At 41.4% G+C, this 23,930-nt stretch overlaps 3 protein-coding genes across 12 annotated transcripts; 2 read left to right on the top strand and 1 right to left on the bottom strand.

Annotated features, from left to right (window-relative positions):
* The first annotated feature begins 491 nt into the window (after positions 1-491).
* On the top strand, positions 492-1,829 carry LOC131688583 (protein crossbronx homolog). Its single transcript, XM_058972932.1, has 4 exons — positions 492-788; positions 846-910; positions 967-1,070; positions 1,232-1,829. Exons 1-4 carry the CDS (start codon positions 721-723, stop codon positions 1,694-1,696), a joined length of 702 nt encoding a protein of 233 aa, XP_058828915.1. The 5' UTR covers positions 492-720; the 3' UTR covers positions 1,697-1,829.
* Positions 1,758-23,258, bottom strand: LOC131688579 (enolase-binding protein-like). Its single transcript, XM_058972929.1, has 5 exons — positions 23,122-23,258; positions 22,787-23,062; positions 22,415-22,717; positions 2,308-2,472; positions 1,758-2,248 (listed from the first exon to the last, which is right to left on the bottom strand). The coding sequence occupies exons 1-5, from the start codon at positions 23,236-23,238 to the stop codon at positions 1,898-1,900; spliced, it is 1,212 nt and encodes a 403-aa protein (XP_058828912.1). The 5' UTR covers positions 23,239-23,258; the 3' UTR covers positions 1,758-1,897.
* LOC131688574 (uncharacterized) lies at positions 9,669-17,320 on the top strand. Of its 10 annotated transcripts, XM_058972920.1 has the most exons (4): positions 9,669-9,855; positions 9,936-10,000; positions 10,062-10,121; positions 10,175-17,318. In XM_058972920.1, exon 4 carries the CDS (start codon positions 10,307-10,309, stop codon positions 16,811-16,813), a length of 6,507 nt encoding a protein of 2,168 aa, XP_058828903.1. In that variant the 5' UTR covers positions 9,669-9,855; positions 9,936-10,000; positions 10,062-10,121; positions 10,175-10,306; the 3' UTR covers positions 16,814-17,318. The 10 variants fall into 10 exon arrangements, 5 of the variants coding, with proteins under 5 accessions (XP_058828903.1, XP_058828900.1, XP_058828901.1 ...); XR_009305255.1 differs by having other exon boundaries at positions 9,669-17,092; positions 17,154-17,213; positions 17,267-17,320; XR_009305256.1 differs by having other exon boundaries at positions 9,669-16,947; positions 17,028-17,092; positions 17,154-17,318.
* Positions 23,259-23,930: the final 672 nt, after the last annotated feature.

Genomic DNA, 23,930 nt, shown 5'->3' with positions numbered 1-23,930 from the left:
GTAGCGATAGAATCGATCAAAATTCAATCCATTCATGGGCAATTCACGAGTGAATTTATATAACGGTACAGCTCGTGAAACGTTCGCAGTGAAGGCGGTACAGGTGGGCACATTTCGATAAAACCGATAAAACAGGAGGATATGAAGAAGAAAAATAGCGAGATGGACCGTGAGCATGAACGCAAGCCGTCAATTGATAACGCAAAACAAATAGAATAACATAAACAATTGAAGTGGTGGGGTTTCTGTTGCCATAAATTTTGTTTTGGTCATAATATTAATATTTTTATCGGTAGTTTTGAGACAATGTGTCCCTGAGTGTTCGAATCGGAAGATCTGTTGTGGCGTCAAAGAAGCAGGATGCTACTCTGGATGCTTATGTTTACTTCAAGAGACCCGAACGCCATGTTCAGTTTTTCAAGTATAAACCTAATACACTCAATAGTGACAAATGTTCCTACCTTTCCTTCTCTCATCTTGGTTCGCAGTGTTCGCGGCTACTAAAATAACAGTTACTCTTGAGTTTTTAAAGAGCAGCGCTGTCAAAACCAAATATTATTGTTTACATCTGTAATCATTTTTCCTCTCAGAATTGTTTTAAGCACATAGTTTTATTAAGTAAATAGGGATATACATAATATTTATTGTTTGTGATTGTTTTCAACAAGTTAAATTATAATATTGTACATCTCGGGCATAATTTGGAGCAAAGGTCCGATAATGACTTTGGACTCGTATGATAAGCTACTGGGAACCGTCCTACAAGAGTACAAAATTTTAGCAGAATAGTAAGCTCCTCGCGTTAAAAGCCTATATAGAATAACCAAAAACTTTTTTTACCACAGTAAACGATTACAAAACGAGGACCTAGGTGGTGTTTACGTGATACCGTCATTTGAGAATAGTTTCTGTAAGTGTAGTGATCACTTCAACCAGATGCAATCTAACATAAATCTTTTTTCACAGTATGGTTCGGAGTAATTTTTGTTCGCAGTGGTCCTTATAAAGATGGTGTTTTTCGATTTACTCTATCATTATCGGACAAGTTTCCCAACGATTCAGAGGTTCCGGTAAGTTTCCATATCGTTAAAAGTGTGATTTAAAAATAGTATCAGAATAAAAAGAGGCCCTCTCGATGAGTTATTTAGACAGGGTGATGTTACATTATAATTAACATGACTAAAGTTAACAACCAATTTTTATCAATTAATTTTAATCTACCACCTCGCAGACAGTGATATTTCAAAGCGAAACCTTCCACCCGTTGATATGTCCCTACAATGGCAAGCTGGAGCTAGCGGAAGCTTTTCCTAGATGGAAGAACGGCGACAACCACATCTGGCAGTTACTCAAGTTTATCCAGTATGTTTTCTCCAGCTTCGACGAGTACATGTCCTTGGCCGAGCAGAGTGCCAACAACGGTGCCCACGAACTGTACCACCAATGTCGGTCTGATTTCCTCCGAAAGGTGGAGGAATGCACGCGACAGAGCCAAAAGCAGCTGTATGACCCTGCCCCGGTGCAGGATCGGAACTATATAGTGTTTGAGAAGTTTGAACAGGAGACGCATGGTTCAGTGCTGGATTCAATCAAGCAGGGTCGAAACAACGAGGTCGCCACTCCGCCATCTTCCGGCCTTTCTTGGGTTAAGGAAGGTGTGTTCCAACCACTCAGCAAACAAGTGGGGATCGAATAAACGGATGTTCTTTTTTGGATTTATTCTGGAGAGGACAAGTATCGTAAATCGTGCTAATATTTATTATCTACGTGTGAAATGTTGACGAACAAATGGCAATAATATTCATTTAAATAAGGATATTTTCTATGAATCAATTCTCGACTATTCGGGTGGAATGTGAAAGAAAGCCTTTCAAGGAGAACAAGTTTTTCAGCATTGTTAGCTAGCGTTGACGTGCCTATACTTTCCCTGATGCAACCTTCTGGCACGACGTTCCCTGATAATTCGGCGAGTCATATCCAGCACGGCAATTCCCAGTACCGAAAAGAGGATTATCGCAGCACCAATGCCATACGGCCGGAATCCGGGGTAAACTTGACCCATCTCTAATTCGTTGATGTGAATGTTAATGTTCTCCGCTTTCGCCATTATCGGTTGACCCGGATATCGATGATCGGTGTGCGGATTGTCCGGTTTCAATTCCGGTCCATTGGGCCTTTGGGATTCGTCATTCAAGTTTGTCACCGCGCTGTATTGGACCCGCGTCTCAGTGAGGGATGTTTCTACAGACTAGGGAAGACAGTATTAGTTTCCTTTGTTGCAATGGCTACGATGATTGAAAAACTTACCGCGCCTTCAACTGACGTTAGCACTCGAGACCAACCGTAGGCTCCCTCATCGGTGTACACTGTGACCAATTTGGCTCGGAACTCACGATAGGCTTTTTCTTCGGTGCCGATCACGGTGACGTTGATTAGTGTGAAGGGACTCATGTATCGGACTGCGTTGATGGTCTAAATTTTTTGAATTAGAGAATTATAATACATGAATTTGGATTGCTGTAATTTTTTGTTAGAATAAGTCATTTAACCGATAGAATATTTTTTAGTAGAAGATTTTTCCATTTTGTATAATACTTCCCTTACTTTAATGATTGTAATTCCCGTAACATGAACGTCTCTTGATCCATTAATGGACCCCTGTTGGTCCACAGGACTATAGTTATACAATTTTTGTACATCCACATCTTAAGGGGATCTCTTCATTGCATTTTATTGGACTTTATTTTTTTGTCCACTTTTTTATTTATTTTACTTAACAGTAGTATCTCGCGGGTCCAAATATTTTGAATTGAAATCTGGCGCCTTAAAGTATAAGGTCTAGCAAAAAAGCTAACGTAGGGTAATTTCAGTAGGGATGCCGTACATCTCTAAAAATCGATCCTGCATAACCAATATTAAACCATTCAATATTTGATGAAATCATTTTTATCAATTGCGACAAGTATATAAAATACTATAAAATGGTTTTTGCAGTGAAAAAAAATCGTCAGATTTCCACGAACATTTAAAAAAAAGGTTAATTAGGGAGCGTTGCCGCATGTGAGGGTGTGACGCCGCACCGTGGTCACAATCTGAAAAATTGTGAACAAAAGTATTTTAGCTCTCGTTGATGTTTTTGTGATTAGTTCAGCTGAGTTTCATGAAGTTTGATTACGCCTATAAATCGTCTAGCACTTTCACTTTTCTTAAGGGGCTACTCTCATTTCTAGAAAACTTGTTTTTATCCAACGATCTAAAAATATTTTTCTTGCGCAACCTTGTGTAACGGTTAAGTTGGAGTAACTTTGTTATCTATATGTTTGTACGAGCGATATATATCTATGTGTTGGTAGGGATTCCTTAAAATCAGTTTTTGACGGTTTATCCTACAATGAATTTATATAAGGGACCATTCATAAATTACACAACGCAAAAATTGCCAAAAATTGACTCCCCCCTCCCCCATGTAACAAATTGTCATGAATTTCTCCATCACCCTCCCCCATTACGTAACAAATTCTAAGAATTTGTTTTTCTTCGGTGAAAACATGTGACGAAACGATCTAGCTAACTCTCCCTCCCTCCTATGTCACAACTTGTCATACCCCCTTCCCCCCTAAAAGCGTTACGTAATTTATGAATGGTCCCTAACTTAGGTTTATTCTTGAAAGCTTCATTTTGAAAAAGCATGAATTTTTTGAAATTTTCGTTTTTATCCCAAAGTTGACATCACTACAAATCAATTCTCGAAAATTAGTACCTGAAACTTTAACTCTTCCATGCCCAACTTTTTTCTCGTGCATGCAGGGTTCCAAAACTATTCTTCCTTGAAAACGGTGGGGTCAAGAAACACGAAAAGTCTTTTTCCATAAAGATAGATGCTTTCCTCGCAGTGCTAGAAGCTGCTCATTTTTTACCTTCCTATGCTCAATACAATTCTCCTAGAATATATGCAATTAGGCAATCCATTAGACGTTTGTTTGACAATTCAGCGGTGGGTTCTGCGAACAGAAAAACTCGTCCGACAAACATATTTCGTTTAGAAAAACTCTAGTAAGAGAACTGCGGAGAGAAAAACAGCATTTTTGACAACGTATGCCCCAGCATTGTATGGCAACACGTCCAATGTTATAAGGATAGGCAATGTTCGATTGGATTCGTTTTTTGACAGCTAAATGCGAATCCAATCGATCCAAAATGTAATCTCCGTAGTTCTCTTTCTAGAGTTTCGTTAGTTCGATTCGTTTGATGTTGGATCGAAACAACGATATTGTCGAACATCGCACCCCTCAGAGTAAGTTCAGAAGAAGTAGACAAGAAGCAATCAGCTGATCAGAAACGTCTCATGGATTGCCTAATAGTCCAATTGCGTAGAAAACGTAGCCAAAGACAGTCTAAATTGATAAGTTTTATCATTTTTCAATAATATTGCAACATAACGAAGATATATGAAAAATTAATTTTCACTCGTCGGCGTAATTTGTCCCTGGCAGCACTGCTCCATTGGAATACAGTCAGACTAATTGCAATAACTTCAGTTCTAAAGCTGCTCCTTGTAACTGTTAATACTCAAATGGAAGGCAATAGTTGCAGCAAATCTTGCCTCAATCAAAAGTTATAGCTGTTAAAAACGTTGTTGTCCACAAACAACATGGGCATGAATGGGTTAAAGAATAAAGGACGATTCAGACAATACATCAGCTTCCGTCAACGTCAACGGAACGTCACCGTTCCGTCAGGATAAGTTACATGCAGTTAAAACGCAGACCAACAGACATAACACTCAAAAACAAAGCTTCGATCGCTTTAACGGTCATTTTAAATATATTTGAAATTATGGCGCCACTGACATATGAACAAGCATATGGGGAATGGACCACTAGTGATAAATTGTTCCCAAACCTGAGGGGTAACCACCAGTAAATGAGTGTTTGGGACTGTGAATAAAAGATGGAGCTAGTGTTCTGGGAAAATTGTCGGATCGATGTTTTTTGAGGGAATTATGTCTGTTAGTCTGTGGTTAAATGGAGGCATTCACACACAACATCAACGGCACGGAACGTTTTGACGTACGGCACGTGTGAACGAGCGCAAGAGAAAAGTATTTAAATTATCCTGACGGAACGGTGACATTCCGTTGACGTTGACGGAAGCTGATGTATCGTCTGAGTCGCGCTTAAACCGAAGTAACTAATACTTAGATACATATCACCCGTTTAAATACATAGATAAATAGACTCATAATTTCGACATTCCGAGATGAAACTTACGCTTGTCCGGACATGCCGCAGACTTAGGTGATTCGCATTTAATGCCAAAAGATCCTGACTCCTGCGTTGCAGAAGACAAAGAGTTAAGTAGACGGGAAACTCTAAGCTTGTTCATTGACCCTACTCCACGCTTTTCTAAACTTTCTTACTTCAAATCCTTGCTCTTCCTTGAGTACTATGGCTCTCAATATTTGAAAAATACTTCACCTTCCAGTCCCTTGCTAATTATATGTCGTCACAATATTGTCTATCCCGAGATAAACTAGCGTTTCGTCGATTTGTTGCTATATGTGACACACATGAGTGCGAACGAAACAAAAACAAACATCAAATCGTTTTTTCGCTTGCACTAATGCGAAGTAAACATGCGCGTAACTCGGCGCACGGCTGGGTGGCGCATGGCTGAAATGTCACGATGTGGATTTTAGAAAAGATTCGCAATATAAAAAAAAAACAGAAAAAAAAACATTTTAGCTACGTATCCTCCGCCATTGAGTGCGGCATCTCACCCGTAATTTCGATACAGCATCTATGCCAATCCTTAGGGGAGAGATGCCGCACGACGACATTTTTCTCTGAAATTATGGATGACAGTGCTCATAATGCCTTCTAAAAGGTCCCAGCTATTCAACTGATACATGATTTATCAAAACAAATAGCACAATTTAAAAAAAATGAAATTTTTATGCGTTATTGAAATTTTTCGATTTCGGTAATATATTTGTGGGTTAATAATAATGTTTAATTTACATCTCCCGTGTTGTAATTCTTCGAAAGACAAACTCGGAATATACGACTCTATATACGACGTATAGAGAGTGCGGCATCTCACCCGACGCGGTGTCTCTCCCGAAATTACCCTACGATGTCTTACGAAACTACGTACATGCTTAACAAAAATGAAAAGACTAAAACTTTCACAACATCTGGAGATTCTGAATTAGCATTGTCTCAATTTCGCCTCATTTAAATTTCTTGTTAATTGTTTCATTTATGTTTGTAATTGTATGTCTTTTTGTATTAATTTGAAGACTAAGGCTTTGTTTCCAGTGACTATAATTTTGGCTTATTTCTCTGGCCCTCGAAAAACTATCTTTTATTTTGATTTTTGTGTTTAAATTATTTATTATTTTAGATATTGCCCTAAGAAATGTAAAGAATGTAAATTTAGCAGGAATTTTAACTGCTTGCTAAAAATAAATGACTTAGCTTTTCACCATGTTTAGGAAAGTTGTTGTGCTTTGCCATGCCCTTCTTTTCGTTTCAAACAGCAGCTAGGGTGGTTCTAATTCTAGAAAGATTTGAAATTGACCTCAATGGTTTGAGATAGAGCTTTACTGTCTTCGGTAAAGTTGTTGAACAACACATTTTAGACAAATTTGCTGAAGATACGCAAGCTCTAGCTTTTATACTTTCCATTGCACGACAAATTCAAATGAAAGCTTTTGGGTGTCCCTAATGAATATTTTATGATCCAAGAGCCTAACGACCTGTTCAGCGTATCATCCATACAATATGTGGAATCGTTGGACTATATGGGTTAAAGTTCGCGTATAATTTCCATAAAAAACGGTATTATTTCTATCACTTTTGTAGTTTTTATTTTACACTAAAGTACCCTTTAAACAACTTGAAGATTATTTTAGGGTGTATAATTTGCTTTAAAACACCAGTTACAAAACTTTTTTCGTTTCAAAGTTATGAGAAGTTTTATGTAAAAAATATAACCTTTTCAGATTCAGAATTAAAACTGCAAAACTTATATAAACAAAACGATTTTTTAAGAAACGCCCTAATTTTTTGGCAAATTTATCGTAAAATGAAAAGTATAAGACATAGAGTTCCAGTGTCTTCAAGAGTATTTTTTTTATTTTATTTCCTTAAATTTTCTGGAAGACAGCGAAACTCTATCTCGAGCTTGTGCGACCATCCCACGCTGCTACTCCGTTATCGATCTAGACTAGCTAAAGTTGCACAGGGAATCAGTAGATAATTATGCTTGAGAGTAGCGAAACATCTTTCAATGTGCAACTCCTGGTAATCCTAAAGTGTTTATTGGCCAATACCGGCACCGGCCAGGTCCAAACGTAGATCGCGGAAGGAACGGAAAGGAATGGTTAGTCCGATACTTGCTTTTGCTAGAGGCCGTATATACTACTGCGCACTCCACAAGTATAACGGGAAGAAGATATTTGTTAGCAAGTATAGATGTTGGATTCTACTTATTCTTTACCGACACCAGAGAGGCGACTCCACTATCTGGACTAGATATCGATCCATCAAACTCATGGACCGGGGACCAATGCCTTAACTTCCCTTCCGAAGGAAGAGGTGACCACAGGTTTTTTCACCTCCGAAAAATCTCAATGAACTCGGCTGGAATTGAACCCAGGGCAACTGGGAATGAGAGGCGGCCACGTTTACCACTCAACCACCGACGCTGTCAAGACAGCGAAACTCTATCTCGAACCATTAAAAAGTAAATTTTCTGATTTTAATAAATTTAGAGCCACCCTACCCACTATTTAAAATAATAGAAAAATCTTGCAAGGTGCAAAATTTTATCATGAAAACGAAACTATATCTTATATTGTCCACCGTGAAAGTAATTTAAGCATATCAAGGGTCAATTCACGAAAAAACTAAATTTTTAATATAACTTTTTCAGTTTTCATTTTTCTCTAACCTATCCTTCAGATGTTTTTCAGAGTTTTTGAAGACGAACATTTTCTTCTAATACATCAAAGCTCTGGCTTTTATTATTCAAAAGATAGAAGTACTTAAATTAGTGAAATCAATTTTGTGAAATTTAAAAAAATATCGCCTTCGCTTTTTTTGCTCAGTTACAACTCGAATCATAATCTTATATGTAGTTGAAAAAGAATTATCTTTTGTTTGCCGCAATTACTGATATTGGCATTTCAAAGAACCCCATTTTTGGCGAAAAGGCACTCATAACTTTTCAACGATAGTAGTTAGATATGTGGTCCCATGGAACAAATTATTTGCCTTAAAATAGTCTTAAAGTTGTCTGAAGACTTCTTAAATTTTAAATCAATACCGCAAAGTTATTTGAATAACTGTTTTCTATAAACCACTAAGAAACACCCTAATCTTCTATTTTAAATTTGTTGTGAAGCTGAAGATAAAGCTCCATGTCTCCAGCAAAGTTTTCTAAAATTTATCGCTATACAACTTCGCTGAATGTCGTCTGGCTCTAGCTATTTCCGGCTGAACTTTACTGGGGAATGCCTTGCGTTTATTTTTATTGGACATGAATCAATGCGTGAACTTAAGGGAGTCATGTGTCTGTATATATTTCCAACGCAAAAATAACACAAAATGTAACCATTGAAGCCTGCGCAGACAACGCACCATTGCGTGCAGATTTTTTCCGCGGCGGGGCATTTTCATCAACGCGCTTGACGATCATTCGGCCTGCTTCTCTGATTATCGCTTTCGTCTATAGTATTATCGCTTCTGTCGCGGCCTGCTTTAGCAATTACCATGATCAAGGCGCAAGTACAATCATTAAATCAATATGTTTCTTCCATGGACAGTTATACGTTACTTGCTCCAGAATTGGGACACGGAGAAATTTATTTACGCCACAGATAGTAAAAGTACAAATATGTTTATCAGAATGCTTAAAATAATTTCATGATATTTTTTTTCATTTCCTATGCATTAAATTATGTTTTCTCTTTCATTAACCGTAGCAAAGTGAGCTGGGCACAAGCTAGTAGACTAATAAATCTTATCACAAGTGTACGCTCAAAGTTGGAACTCACTGTATATCAATTTTAATCAACATTCAAGCAAACGACGTCATACTAAATTTAATTACAGCAGACGTTCACTGATTGGGACTTGGGAGAGACATTTTCAAAATCGAGGTATCGACAACTGGCAAAAAATAATCGACAAAATTGACATTGAAATGTCAGTATGGTTTCGAAATCAAATTAAAAGGAATGCTTTTAAATTGGGCGCGACCCACTAACAAACCACTAATTAAATAGACGATCCAATTACGAAATTTCTTTTAACAAAATTTGTCTGTATTTATCGTTAGCTGGACCCCTTCGCTGAAAACACTACACCAGAACCAGTGCAGTAAAATTTCATTTCATTCAATCGAAACTGAATGAACGCAGTCAATCAGTCGTCTGCAGTAGCATTCACATTCATTTAACGCATCAGTTGTTGTTAATCTGAAGCTGGGTTCATGGCACTTCACTCACCGCTGCTTTCAAATGAGTCGCAATTCATATTCAACCTCCTTCGTTTGATCCTCTCAAATGAATAGATCAGCTTTCAATTTCCCCAGTGAGCACCAGTCAAATGAGATCCGGGTAAACCTAAGACAAAAAGAGACAACTGGCTTTGTTACCGCCAGCACTGCTTCGCAGTGTGGACACGGCCTTACTATGCGAACGCAACCACTGTGAACGCGGCCTAATGCAAGCGGCGCGTCAACCGGTATGAACTGTCAATTGACGCGGGAAGATGACATGGCTTGCCATCAGCAGTTATTTCCGTTTGCACAATCTTTTTTTCTTTGCAACATCGAACGCGATCAGACGTAAGTTAGGAGGCAGGAGTTCATTTTGCTTTAATCTAAAGCTTGTAAAATTTAATAGTAAAGTTGTTTGCTCTTTTCAGTGTTAAATTGACTTAAACTAACTTACAGCTAGGACTTAAAACTAAAATCACAGATCATTATCACAGTGAGTAGAACTAAAGCTGTACGCATTGGAGCTCATGCTTAACCTAGAATTTTGATCACAGATAGTTTAAAGTGGAGGAATAGTCTTCCCCGGATTAAAATTGATTCGCACACCGAAATTTGTGAGTTACTTATATTGTTTACATGCGTTATCTAACTCTGAATAAAATTACAGCTTTAAGCTGTTTCCGCATCAATTTGCGACAGCTAACAAGATTTCGGATTTCACCTTTTGTTCTCTGAACAAAATCTTAAAGAAATTTCGTGGCCGGGAAAGGTATCGAATTGTGCCCAGCTGAATTTCACCATGCCAAATACGGATCCCAACCTCAAAACGCCCGAGCAGGGAAAATCATCGGATTGTGTTTGCTGCGCCCATCCGGAATCGGCCGATGATTGCGTTCAATGCGACCGATGCGATGGTTGGTGGCACATGTCATGTGCTCAAGTCACATCGTCTGTTGCAGACCGGCCGTGGACATGTAGGCATTGTTTGCCGGTGAGTGTGTGCACTCCCACTTCCAGCGCAAAGGCGGCACGGATGAAGATGCAGCGACTGAAAGAGCAGCAGGAATTAGAGCAACGTCATCTAGCAGAGAAACACCAGCTGGAGGAGGAGTTGGAAGAAACGGCTAGTAATAGGAGCCGGATCAGTCACAGGACGAGCCAGGATAGAGTAAAGCAGTGGCAACAGCAGTGCATGGAACAGGGTGCAAGCGCGCATGGTCAGCAGATGGATCAACCGACAGGCGGGGCAGCAGCTTCCCCGGCCATGCAATTATGCGATCGAGAACCAACGTTGGGACAGGTGGTTAACCCATCGGAACCAGGTCTGGTTACTCGAGATCAGCAGCAGTATACCGGCGCGATGCCGAAAACACCTAAGAACCCACAATTGGAATTCTCCGTGCTCCCCGCAGTCCAGCCCCCAGTTCCCCCCGCAGCACCAACGTGTGGAAATTCGTTCGACCCTCACCAATCGGGTCTCATCGTTCGGGATCAGCAGCAGTATACCGGCGCGATCCCAAAGGCACATCGGAGTCAACGGGGTGAATTTCCCGTGCCCCCCGTAGTATCAACACTGGGCAATTTGTTCGACCCTCAACAATCGGGTCTCACCGTTTGTGATCAGCAGCAGTATACCGGCGCGATCACTCAGAGACAGCAGGTAGCAGGTTCGAGAGGTAAAGTCCAGCCCCCCGTAGCGCCAACGTGTGGAAATTCGTTCAACCCTCACCAATCGGGTCTCATCGTTCGGGATCAGCAGCTGTATACCGGCGCGATCCCAAAGGCACATCGGAGTCAACAGGGTGAATTCCTCGTGCCCCCCGTAGTAACAACCCTGGGCAATTTGTTCGACCCTCAACAACCGGGTCTCACCGTTTGTGATCAGCAGCAGTATACCGGCGCGATCACTCAGAGACAGCAGGTAGCAGGTTCGAGAGGTAAAGTCCAGCCCCCCGTTCCCCCCGTAGCACATCAAGGTAAGCCACTGAATTATCCACCTACTAGTGTACCATTACCATCCAACTATGGATGCTCCCTCCAACACATAATGAAACAGTTCGGAACGTTGGCAGCCTCGGCCACGGTTCCATCGAACAACATGAATACAGTTTTTCCCTCGACGGGATCGAATGTTGGCCTTGCGCCACAGGCAAATCCAAGTATACATTCCGGATTAGTATCCGCAACTGCGGGACCGCCAATCGTAGGCCATACGCCACTGGCAAATGGGACAGTTTTTCCCAATATGGAACTGTCAAATGTTGGCCCTATGCCACACGTAAATCCGTCACTATCTACAGGCATAGTTCCCCCTCCGCCGGGACTGCCTGTCGTTGAACAATACACCCCCTCCCCCTCGCAGCTAGCCGCGCGTCAAGTGATGTCCCGCGATCTACCTTCGTTCTCTGGCAATCCTGTTGATTGGCCAATCTTCATCAGTAGCTTTATGAATAGTTCGCTGGCGTGCGGTTACAATAGTGCCGAGAATCTTTCGCGTCTTCAACGTTGCCTGAAAGGGCACGCGTACGAATCTGTCAAAAGCAGGTTGCTGCTTCCGGAATCAGTGCCTCAAGTGATCGATACTCTTCGGTTGTTATACGGGCGACCCGGGTTATTAATCGGTGCATTGTTACAAAAAGTGCGCAGTGTCCAGGCACCGAAGGCGGAGAAATTGGAAACTATAATCGACTTCGGCATGGCTGTGCGCAGCCTCTGCGACCACCTGGAAGCAGCGGGACAGCAGGAACATCTCTCGAATCCTACGTTGCTGATGGAGCTGGTGGAGAAGCTACCTGTACACACCAAGATGCAGTGGGCGGACTACATACAACAGCACCCGGTAGTAAACCTCAAGGCGTTTGGAGATTTTATGCTCAAAGTCGTCACAGCCGTTTGCAGTGTGTCAAACTACACCGGCGAAAGTAACAGTAGTCAGCAGAAGCCGAGACACAAAGGAGCGGTGAACACGCATAGCAACGAAGCAGAATCCGTTCGTGAGGTAGTGAGCGAAAAGGATCGAGCGTGTATATGCTGCAAGAAATCAGGTCACCGTCTAGCAGAATGCACCGCATTTAAGGCGTATACTGTGGACAGCCGATGGAACTTCGTACGAGATAAAGGTCTTTGCCGGAGTTGTCTCAACGCACATGGGAAGAGAAGCTGCAGAAACGCGACGCTGTGCGTGATCGATGGATGTACCTACCGTCATCATGCACTGCTACATTCAAATCGATCCAATGCAAACCAGCGACCAACCCAAGAATTGTCGATTGTTCAGAACCATACACATCGGCAAGGCAAGCAGACTTTTCTTTTCCGCATAATTCCTGTCGTTCTCCGTGGGCCACGAGCGACCATTGAAACTTTCGCATTTCTGGATGATGGTTCGGACTTGTCGCTCATCGAGAACAGCCTGGTGGAGCAATTGGGTATCGACGGTCGGAAGACACCGTTGTGTATGAAGTGGACCGGAAACGTCACCAGAGTTGAATCGGAATCGAAGCAAGTGAGAGTTTTCATCAGGGGAGCCAATAGCAACAAGCAGTTCACGATCAACGACGTTCGTACTGTAAATGAGCTTACTTTACCGGAACAGAATCTAGATTACGACAAGCTGGCGCGACACTACCGCCATCTGCAAGGTCTGCCGATCGCTAGCTACACGAAAGCGATTCCCCGTCTGCTGATCGGCGTTAACAATGCGAACCTCACGGTACCGCTGCAGGCAAGAGAAGGAAAGAGAACCGAGCCTATTGCCGTGAAAACACGGTTAGGATGGTGCATATTCGGCGGTGGTGAAAGTAGGGATACGCATTCGTTGAATTATCACGCTTGTGAATGTGCCGGTACCGGCGACCAGGAGCTGCACAATGCAGTGAAAGACTATTTTTCTATGGAGGATGCCGGAGTTCAACCGCCAGTCGTGCTGGAATCTGTAGAAGACACGCGAGCTAGGGAGATTATGGAGCGGACGACTATCCGAGTAGGAGAACAATTCCAAACTGGCCTACTGTGGAGGTACGACGAAATAGAATTCCCGGACAGCTACAACATGGCGGTGAAGCGTTTCGAATGTCTGGAGCGTAGGATGCTGCGAGATCCCGAGCTGGCAGCCAATCTGAAGAAGCAAATAGCGGAGTATCAGCTGAAAGGCTATGCGCACCGTGCAACTCAGAAGGAGCTCGCACTAGCCGATCCTAAACGAGTGTGGTATTTGCCGTTAGGAGTAGTTACGAACCCCCGGAAACCGGGCAAAGTCCGCCTTATATGGGACGCGGCAGCGAAAGTAGATGGAATATCCCTAAACTCCATGCTACTAAAAGGCCCGGATCAGTTATCTTCGCTTCCCGGAGTTCTGCTGCGTTTTCGTCAGTACAAGGTGGGAGTTTCGGCAGACATCCGTGAAATGTTCCACCAGTTGTTAATCTGTGAACCGGATCGTCATTCTCAGCGCTTCTTGTTCCGGAGCGATCCATCAAGGCCTGTCGAAACGTACATTATGGACGTGGCGACCTTTGGATCCACGTGTTCGCCAGCATCAGCCCAGTATGCGAAGAACAAAAACGCCGAAGAATTCGTCGCTCGCTCTCCCCGAGCTGTCGAGGGAATCCAGAGAAACCACTACGTGGACGACTATCTGGATAGCTTCGAGAGTGTGGATGAGGCCGAAAGAGTTTCCCGCGCAGTCGGAGCAATCCATCAGAAAGGAGGATTCCACCTTAGAAATTGGTTGTCGAACAGTGCCGAAGTTCTACGCGGACTGAACGAGGAAGCTACCAACGCCAGCAAGAATCTCTGCTTGAGTACAACGGACGGCGATCGAGTGCTCGGCATGCTGTGGCAGACGACCGACGATGAGCTGCGGTTCTCGATGAATTTGAAGGAGGAAATTCAACGTGTATTAAATGAAGACGAGCGGCCAACTAAACGACAGATATTGAAGTGCTTGATGGGAATATTTGATCCACTGGGGCTTCTTAGTGTGTACCTCGTGCACGGCAAGATCCTACTTCAGGACGTGTGGCGAGCCGGACTGCAGTGGGACGAAAGGGTGCCGGAAGAAATATTCGAACGTTGGGCTAGGTGGACCGCTCTGTTCCCGAAGATAAGAGATCTGCGTATTCCGCGGTGCTACTTCGAGGAAGCGACCGAACAGACGTACAAACGATTGCAACTGCACGTATTCGTCGATGCGAGCGAAGTTGCCTTTTCTGCTGTAGCATACTTCAGAGTGATTGACATAGAAGGCAAAGCCGAATGCTCGTTAGTTGCGGCAAGAACAAAGGTCGCTCCACTGAAACCCCTCTCGATTCCCCGTTTGGAGCTTCAAGCAGCGGTATTGGGCAGCCGCTTGATGTCGTTCGTGCAGGAGAACCACAGTGTTAAAGTCAAACAGCGGTTTCTGTGGAGTGATTCCGCAACAGTGCTGGCCTGGTTACGAGCCGATCATCGTCGGTACAAGCAGTACGTTGCCTGCCGAGTAGGAGAGCTTCTTTCTACAACGGATGTAGCTGAATGGCGGTGGGTTCCCAGCAAATCGAATCCAGCGGACGCTGCCACGAAGTGGGGAAAGAACTCATGCCCGAAAGAATGCGACGAATGGTTTAAGGGACCTAAGTTTTTGCGGCTGTCCGAAGACAATTGGCCGGAGCAAGTGAAAACATCAACGGCTCCTGAAGAAGAACTACGGCCCTGCTTGGTGATCCAAGGAGCGACTATTCCGGAGTGTGTGGTGGATTTCGCCCGGTTCTCAAGGTGGAGACGACTTCTTGGAGCAGTAGCATATGTACACCGTTTCATAGACAACTGTCAGCGGAGGCGAAGAAATGAGAAGCCGGAACTACTGCATCTGAGTCAGGACGAGCTGAGAAAAGCGAAGAGCACGATAATACGGATGGTACAGTGGCAGGAGTTTCCCGCAGAAATGGCCTCGCTTACGAGAGGACAAACGGAGTTGCCTAAGACAAGCCGTTTGTATCAAACAACGCCGACAATGGATGAACACGGAGTGCTGCGCGTTGATGGACGAATTGGAGCCGCACCACATGCCGCATTCGATGCCAGGTTCCCGGCGATTCTCCCAAGAAAACACCATGTAACGAAGCTTGTGGTCCACGACTTTCATCGAGCCTGCCGGCATGGGAACTCGGAGACGGTAGTGAATGAAGTTCGGCAGTACTACAACATTTCACGGTTAAGGACGGTGGTGAAGCAAGTTGCGGCTGCATGCCAGTGGTGTAAAGTCGCGAAAGCGAACCCGAAGGTTCCTCGAATGGCACCGCTGCCTGTGGCTCGATTGTCATCGTTCTGTCGGCCGTTTACCTACACCGGCATAGACTTCTTTAGGCCGTTCTTGGTGAAAGTGGGAAGGAGCGCTGCCAAACGTTGGATCTGCCTATCCACGTGTCTCACCACACGTGCCGTCCATGTTGAGGTTGCCCATAGCCTGTCTACACCGTCGTGCGTCAAGTGTATTCGCCGTTTCGTTTGTCGGCGAGGAGCGCCAGCGGAAATCTATACCGACAATGGTACCAACTTCCAAGGTGCCAAACGTTTGCTGCAGGAAGAAATCGAAAACGAATTGGCAGCGACGTTCACAAATGAAGATACAAAGTGGAATTTCATCCCGCCAGGAGCACCTCACATGGGTGGCGCGTGGGAAAGGATGGTGCGGTCAGTTAAGTCGGCAATGGAAGCTGCTTACAAGAACGATCGAAAGCTGGACGATGAAGGACTGGAAACGTTAGTCGTCGAAGCCGAGGGTATCGTCAACAGTCGACCACTTACCTACTTACCTTTAGACGCTGCCGAAGGTGAGGCTCTAACACCAAACCACTTCCTATTAGGAAGCTCTAAGGGAGTGCGTCAGCCGGCTGTTAACATTAGTGACCCTGCCTATGCGGTGAAGAGTTCCTGGAACCTTATACAGCATCAACTGGACATATTTTGGAAGCGTTGGGTTCAGGAATACCTCCCGATGCTCACTAAGCGGATGAAGTGGTTCGGAGAAGTGACTCCCGTAGCTGTTGGAGATCTGGTCCTCGTAGTTGATGACACTCGCCGAAATGGCTGGCTACGTGGAAGAGTGAAGGAAGTTGCGACTGCCGAAGACGGACGCGTTCGGCAAGCTGTGGTTCAGACTGCGAGGGGGTTACTGCGTAGACCGGTGTCAAAATTGGCCGTGTTGGAGGTTGAGCCAGATGGTAAAACTGGGACCGGTGACCAGTGTTACGGGGGAGAGGATGTTACCGCCAGCACTGCTTCGCAGTGTGGACACGGCCTTACTATGCGAACGCAACCACTGTGAACGCGGCCTAATGCAAGCGGCGCGTCAACCGGTATGAACTGTCAATTGACGCGGGAAGATGACATGGCTTGCCATCAGCAGTTATTTCCGTTTGCACAATCTTTTTTTCTTTGCAACATCGAACGCGATCAGACGTAAGTTAGGAGGCAGGAGTTCATTTTGCTTTAATCTAAAGCTTGTAAAATTTAATAGTAAAGTTGTTTGCTCTTTTCAGTGTTAAATTGACTTAAACTAACTTACAGCTAGGACTTAAAACTAAAATCACAGATCATTATCACAGTGAGTAGAACTAAAGCTGTACGCATTGGAGCTCATGCTTAACCTAGAATTTTGATCACAGATAGTTTAAAGTGGAGGAATAGTCTTCCCCGGATTAAAATTGATTCGCACACCGAAATTTGTGAGTTACTTATATTGTTTACATGCGTTATCTAACTCTGAATAAAATTACAGCTTTAAGCTGTTTCCGCATCAATTTGCGACAGCTAACAAGATTTCGGATTTCACCTTTTGTTCTCTGAACAGGCTTCGTATTTTTGGTTATCATGCCTTTCTTGTGCCAGATGACAGATGAATGTATGCAGCTAGCGAGGTTGGCAGTGCAGCCAATTTCTTTGTCATATTTAGATATGTTGCTATAATACACATAATAATGACCGTTTTATTGACACACATTTCGCATTTATCTGGTACTAATCAATCCAACATTTTTATCACATACTACATGTTTCTAGCAAATTTGGCCAGCATAACAGCCTATTCATCAGAATCAAATTTGCAACAAAAATATTATAGAGATGAACGTACTACCAAATAACATTTTTCATTGCAACCAGTTTCAATAAGCTGTTATTAGTAGATTCATTATTTTCGTCTGAACTCTGCGAATTTATGAAAATTTGAAAAAGAAATATGATAGCCGCAGTATGCTATCATAATTGTACGAAGCTGTCAAATTCATTGCTAAAATCAAATATGTAATTCAGCTATTTATTTGGACCTCTACCAATAGTTCCCTGTGTACAATTCCGATGACATGGTGAAGAGGTAAAACATTTCCACACTGGTTATATAGGAACACATTACGAGCACAGTCTATAGTCTACGAGAATCTTTTTTTTTTCAGAGAGAATTCGAAAAGGTTCTGCTCGATATGAATGCTATAAATAGGTCATATCGAAAGTGGGTTTATTGATTTGAGGTAACCAAAAGGCGCCATATTGGATTGATTGATTGCAAAATGTCCTCAATCATCAGTTTCCGTCATCTAATGACCATCATTGCAAAAGCGATATAGATATATATTGATCATGGTTTTTACTGTGGTGGTTACCCGAAACCGCCATCTTTGTTTTCAAAATGGCCTAAATTCATAAATTACGGTATTTTATGATTATTTTAAATGATACCCATATTGATAGTTGTTTTCACAGTTTCTTGGTCACTATAGGCCGCAATCTTGGATTTCAAAATGGCCTAACCTCCTTTCAAATGGTATCCATGTTGCCCTCATCTCTGATTTAAAAATGACTTTAACCATCGAGCTTGAGCTTGAGCTTGACCTTGTACGACCACCCGTAGCTGCTACTCCGTTATCGATCTAGACTAGCTGAAGTTGCACAGGGAATCAGTAGTAGTGCTTGGGATTAGGGAAACATCTTTCAATGTGCAACTCCTGGTAATCCTAAAGTGTTTATTGAACAAAACCGGCGCCGGCCTGGCCCGAACGTAGATCGCAGAAGGAACGTTAGTCCGATACTTGCTTTTGCTAGGCAACGGCTTTACTTCCCTTCCGAAGGAAGATTTTACACCTCAGAAAAATCTCAGCGACCTCGGCTGGGATTGCACCCAGACTAACTGGGATGGGTGGCTGTCACGCTTACCACTCAACCAACTACGCCTTCATTTAAAATGACTAACCATCGATTTCCGTTATCTATCATCTTGGACCTTTAACGAGTTCGCCCGTTTACACCTAAGACAAGATAAAGCAACTAGTAATACGATTTCTGTATATTTCTGTATTTTGGTAGTACGTCCATCTCTATTTCAAAGTTTATGGCAAATTTGATTCTGATGAATAGGCTGTTATGCTGACCAAATTTGCTAGAAACATGTAGTATATGATAAAAATCTTGGATTGATTAGTTCCAGATATATTTTGGCGAAATGTGAGTTAATAAAACAGTCATTATTATGTGTATTATAGCAACATATCTAAATATGACAAAGAAATTGGCTGCACTGCCAACCTCGCTAGTTGCATACAGTCATCTGTCAACAATTATTCACCAAGGCACAAGAAAGGAAAGAAAACTCTCCAAGAAGAAGAGAAAGAAAGGTTCGGAACATTTGTCATTTTTGAGTGAATTTGTTTTATGTTTGTTAAGCAGAAAAGCCCACTACGTCATTTGTTTTATTCTTTTCTTTTTCATATCCTCCTGATTTATCAGCTTCATCGAAAAAAATACAACCTTACTCATACAGAGAAAAAATGCTCGTACCTGTATCCGTCTTGAGTTGCCTCGTCTTATCATAGCCTTTACCCTATATTATTTATTATCTTGGTCGGAGTTATTTTTATGTCAGTGAGTGTTCCTACATATTCATTTGTGAGTGGTTCATTGGAATGGTTCACTTCCATTAGCTGAGACCGTGCTAATGTGAGGTTGGTGTTCAATAGAAACTAAACAGGCAAAAACGTCAAATGACTAGAACCTGTTATTCAATTGACAGTGAACTTTGAGTGACTCAAACGAAGACGGCAGCCGAACTCAACTGATATAGTGGTGGTATGTTTACAGTGAAAGGCTCGAAGTTTCACTTGAAACGATTATTTTCGTTTGAAATTGATATTTTACCGCACTGACCAGAACAAACCAATCTAAAAAAAACAAAACAGCTAGAGTTTTGCGGATTGTACAGATAACTGTTGGTTGGGGCATTAGAAAAAAACATTTGCTATTGAAACTAAATGTGCTTCTGCATTTTATCGATAACAAATATTTTGTTCCTGAGAATATTTCACGCGGAGTTAAAAATAATCGAAGTTCTTTTTTAACGATTGAAAATTAACCTGGTGCGACTCGCGGTGAATAGAAAAAATATTCATTCATATATCCACGTTATTCATTCAGTTAAATATCGTACAATATATTAATTTCACTAATTATCTAGGGAAATGTTTCCAAATGCTGGTAAAGCATGTGAAGTAACAATCATCATCGCTTACATTGTACCAGGGCCTGCCTTGATGCGTTTGATTCGTTGCTGCACGGTCGCTTCGTGTAATAATAGGAGACGAATGAAAATCTGCATGGATGAATGGGCGGTTTATTCGTTTGACGTTTTCGGCTGCGTCACTGAATATTGAAAATGAATGCGGCTGATTATGATCAATTTTCATTCAATGAATTTGAATATTTGTAACTCTGATTCACGTTTAACATGGTACATTTAATAAAAACTGATTTAACAATATTAGAGATAATTATACGCAAGAGAAAATGATATAATCTCATATGACCCCCTAGAATCCCAATACCTCGTATTCTGACCAAGATTGCAAAAATTCCGTTCGGTTTCTGAGTTTCTTTTACGTTAGAAAAACTGAAAAAGAAATGGATGATTCGAGCAAAGAACCCAAAAATATTAAAAATGGGGGATTTTAGGGACAAAATATCCCAAAGTCCCAACTTTCTCTATTTTTCAAAAAACGAACGAAATTCTAATCAAATAGTAACGTTGTTTCCATCAAAAAGGTATAAACTATAATTTTTTGATATTTAGTTCAAAAGTTAGAACATTTAACAAATTTTTCCTCAGTTTTTCCCATAGTGGTAATGGCACAAACTGCAATCGAAGTAGGCGAGGATTTTTAGAAATTCGGTTTTGAAATGAAAAAAAGTTAAACAGTTAACTTAAGTTGTTTAAATGGCTTAGTAACCTCAATCAAGCTAATCCGGTTATTAGATTGTATTTTTGAACTGCAACGAAGGAACCATAAAACAATAAAATTGCCAACCAATTTTATCAGAAGTCCGGGACAACCCAATATGAGATAAGTGAACATGTGAAATTGTAGCCCACCGATTCTCGTGCTTGGATCTCGTAATCAGTACAGTCCTGATTCACTTGTTGAATATGTTGACCTGCATTTAGGTTGGTTCCTAGCCTGTAGGTACTATCTAATCCAAGCCAATTTGACACTCTCGTGTCTGGTTGGCCCAGCTAATTCTTTATTACTTATGGGAGGGGGAGGGTGATGGTTTCAGGGTGAAAAAAAAACACTTTTTGCGATTTTTTTAGATCTGCGTGAAGAAAATTTATCAAAACTTTTGAACATTATAGTGTATCATTTCAATAACATGCTGTAATTTTTCTATGCAAAAATATCCTCAAACGACTCGGTAACGAAGCTTCTTGTAGAACGTCTCTGAAAAACATGAATTGCGGTGTCACCTGCCATTCCAAAACTACTTAATCGATTTCTTTCAAACTTTGCATGCACATTCTATGAAAAAATATCTAACTAATACGTTGAGTTTTTGAGATAAATTTTCAATCCCCTGTTTTCCAAAAAAAAAACTATTTTCAAGAAAAATTCTGCCTGTTTATGAGCAAACTCCCCCTTAAATGAAAAATTATCTCAAAAACTCAACGTAGGGGTTAGGTAATTTTTTACATAGAATGTGTATGCAAAGTTTGAAAGAAATCGGTTAAGTAGTTTTTGAATGGCAGGTAACACCGAAAATCAATTTCCAGAGACTTGTACAAAAAGCTTCGTCACCGAGTCGTTTGTCGATATTAGAACAATTCCAGCATTTTATTGAAATGATACACTACAATGTACAAAAGTTTTGATAAATTTGCTTCACGCAAAGTTCTAAAAAAAATCGCAAAAAACTGTTTTTTTTCACGCTGAAACCTTTACGCCCCCTTAACAGAATTTCAAATAATACCTTTTGCTATGTGCATTAGACTGGTAACAACGTTGATCTTTTTCGGAACACCGCTAATTCAAATGTTAATTGGCTGAGCTTTTGAGGAAAATTCTAGAGTTTTCAAGTTTCTTTGGTAATATATCTAAAAAATTGGAAATAAGAATTCAAAATTCAATAAAAAAAAAATCCCACAGTAACTCGTTTAAGTCAAAAATTAAGATAGCTCATTCTATAACGAGCACCTTTGTTGAAGATTGCATATTGATTGGAAGTTACCGGACAAAGCTATTCAACTTTAAAGGTCAACAGAGTTTTAGAAAATCTTATTTTAAACATGTGCGAGAAAAAGAGTCAACATTTGACTGTATGTATATGAGAATATCTTTTTACTACTAAATCGGACCAATTTGAAGTCTTCCGCAATGTTGATTCTTACACCCAAAACTAAATATCTGTGGATTTTAGAAAGCACAAGATGATATTGGATTTTTTTACTGAATGTATTGTTGATTTTCCATATATTTTAACACACAAACTTAAAAATTCTTGTGAGTAAAGCAAAATCAACCAAACTCATATTGGACATATTTTTGATTAGGCGGTGTTTTGAAAAAAAGTAAAATTTAGTGCCGGTCAAATGTGCATGCGTGAAACCTACCTGGAAGGATCTGCTGTAGTACGTCTCGCCGGATATGGCTTTGTACGCTTCGATTTTGCCTCGGTAAACTGATAGTGGCAGTCCGGCAGTCACCGTCTCTGGTAGACGATGATCGATGCGGGTATCAGAAAGATAGGAAATGTCCTGATCGATGTACTTGTACGATGAATCGCGGTTTTTTAACGTGGCGTAGGCAAGCACCGGGGAACCCAATACCGTTGAGTTGGTCCACTTCTTATACACTATATCGCGCAGTTCGTATCGTTCGGGATATTTTTCGCCGAGAATCATCACGGAATTTTTCTATCAAAGTAAAAAATACATTTCGTATTGATTTACTAGATGTAAAATGACAACAGCAGCAATACTTACTGACTCCGCATGCTCGTTAGTGCATGTTCTGTTGTTCGGATCGTACACACAGTATCCTGAAAAGACGTCCGCGGTAGTTGTCCGTCCGATATATTTGAGGTTCGTATCAATTTCTGATAGTTTATCAAAATTATCCGCTGTAATCCAGATCAACAATCCGTGAACGCCCTCCGCGCAAAGATGTTCCAAATTTCGGTCGATATGTTCTCCACTGAACGATTTCACCATGGCAGTCATCAGAGAAAATTTGTTATCGCAAATTTGCGACAAAAATGACTAGAAAGTACGACAAAAAATAGGTGAGAAAGTGATAAACCATGGATATACTTACTCACCGTTATATTAACTTCTTGTTGACTTCCTTCGAACACACTTTCGCAAACGATAGAGTGCTCTCCGAGTGTCACCAGAAGAATTGCTACTATCGCAATAGATTGTAATCTTAGAATCATTTTGGTGATGGTTCTTCGACGCCTCGTCAACTATGACTAAATCGGGGTGGGAAATTCGAACCGGGGCTCGCGATTTGATTTGACCGCGATATGCTGATAAGCCGTGATAAGGCATATCTGTCGATATCTCAGCCACTGTCGCTCCCCTCGCCTGTCATACGTTGCGATTTGGAGAAAGAATCCGCATTGACGGTACGGTATTTTAGATAACGAACGAAACCGAGGTAAACTAGAGGTATCTGTGTACGTACTTGTAGTTCATCAGAAGTAAATAATCTTGCAGCATTTATGCAGCTTTGATAAAACCGTAACTTCCCCTAGCACCCGAAGCTTCGAAATCGATTGGAAAGCTGAAAGTTTGTGCGACATGTTCGAGTAAATCTCGTCTGCTCTTGTCCGATAAATTTGGAATCGGCATACGTATCAAACGACTGAGAAAATCCAAAAATGTTATATATTTAATGAATAACACGTGTGTGTCGAACGGAAATCAAAACAATCGCTCATAGGGAACTTACTGAGATTTTCGAATTACTAGAGTCATGTTTTCTATAAAATTGGATGTTCTATATTACAGAAGAAATGCATTCGAAATACAATTCTTATAGTCCTATATATATATATATATATATATATATATATATATATATATATATATATATATATATATATATATATATATATATATATAT

The sequence above is a fragment of the Topomyia yanbarensis genome, chromosome 3, assembly GCF_030247195.1.
Source record: "Topomyia yanbarensis strain Yona2022 chromosome 3, ASM3024719v1, whole genome shotgun sequence".
In the NCBI taxonomy this organism is placed as follows: Eukaryota; Metazoa; Arthropoda; class Insecta; order Diptera; family Culicidae; genus Topomyia; species Topomyia yanbarensis.
The sequence above is the reverse complement of the archived record's forward strand: the minus strand, read 5'-3'. Positions and strand labels throughout refer to the sequence as shown.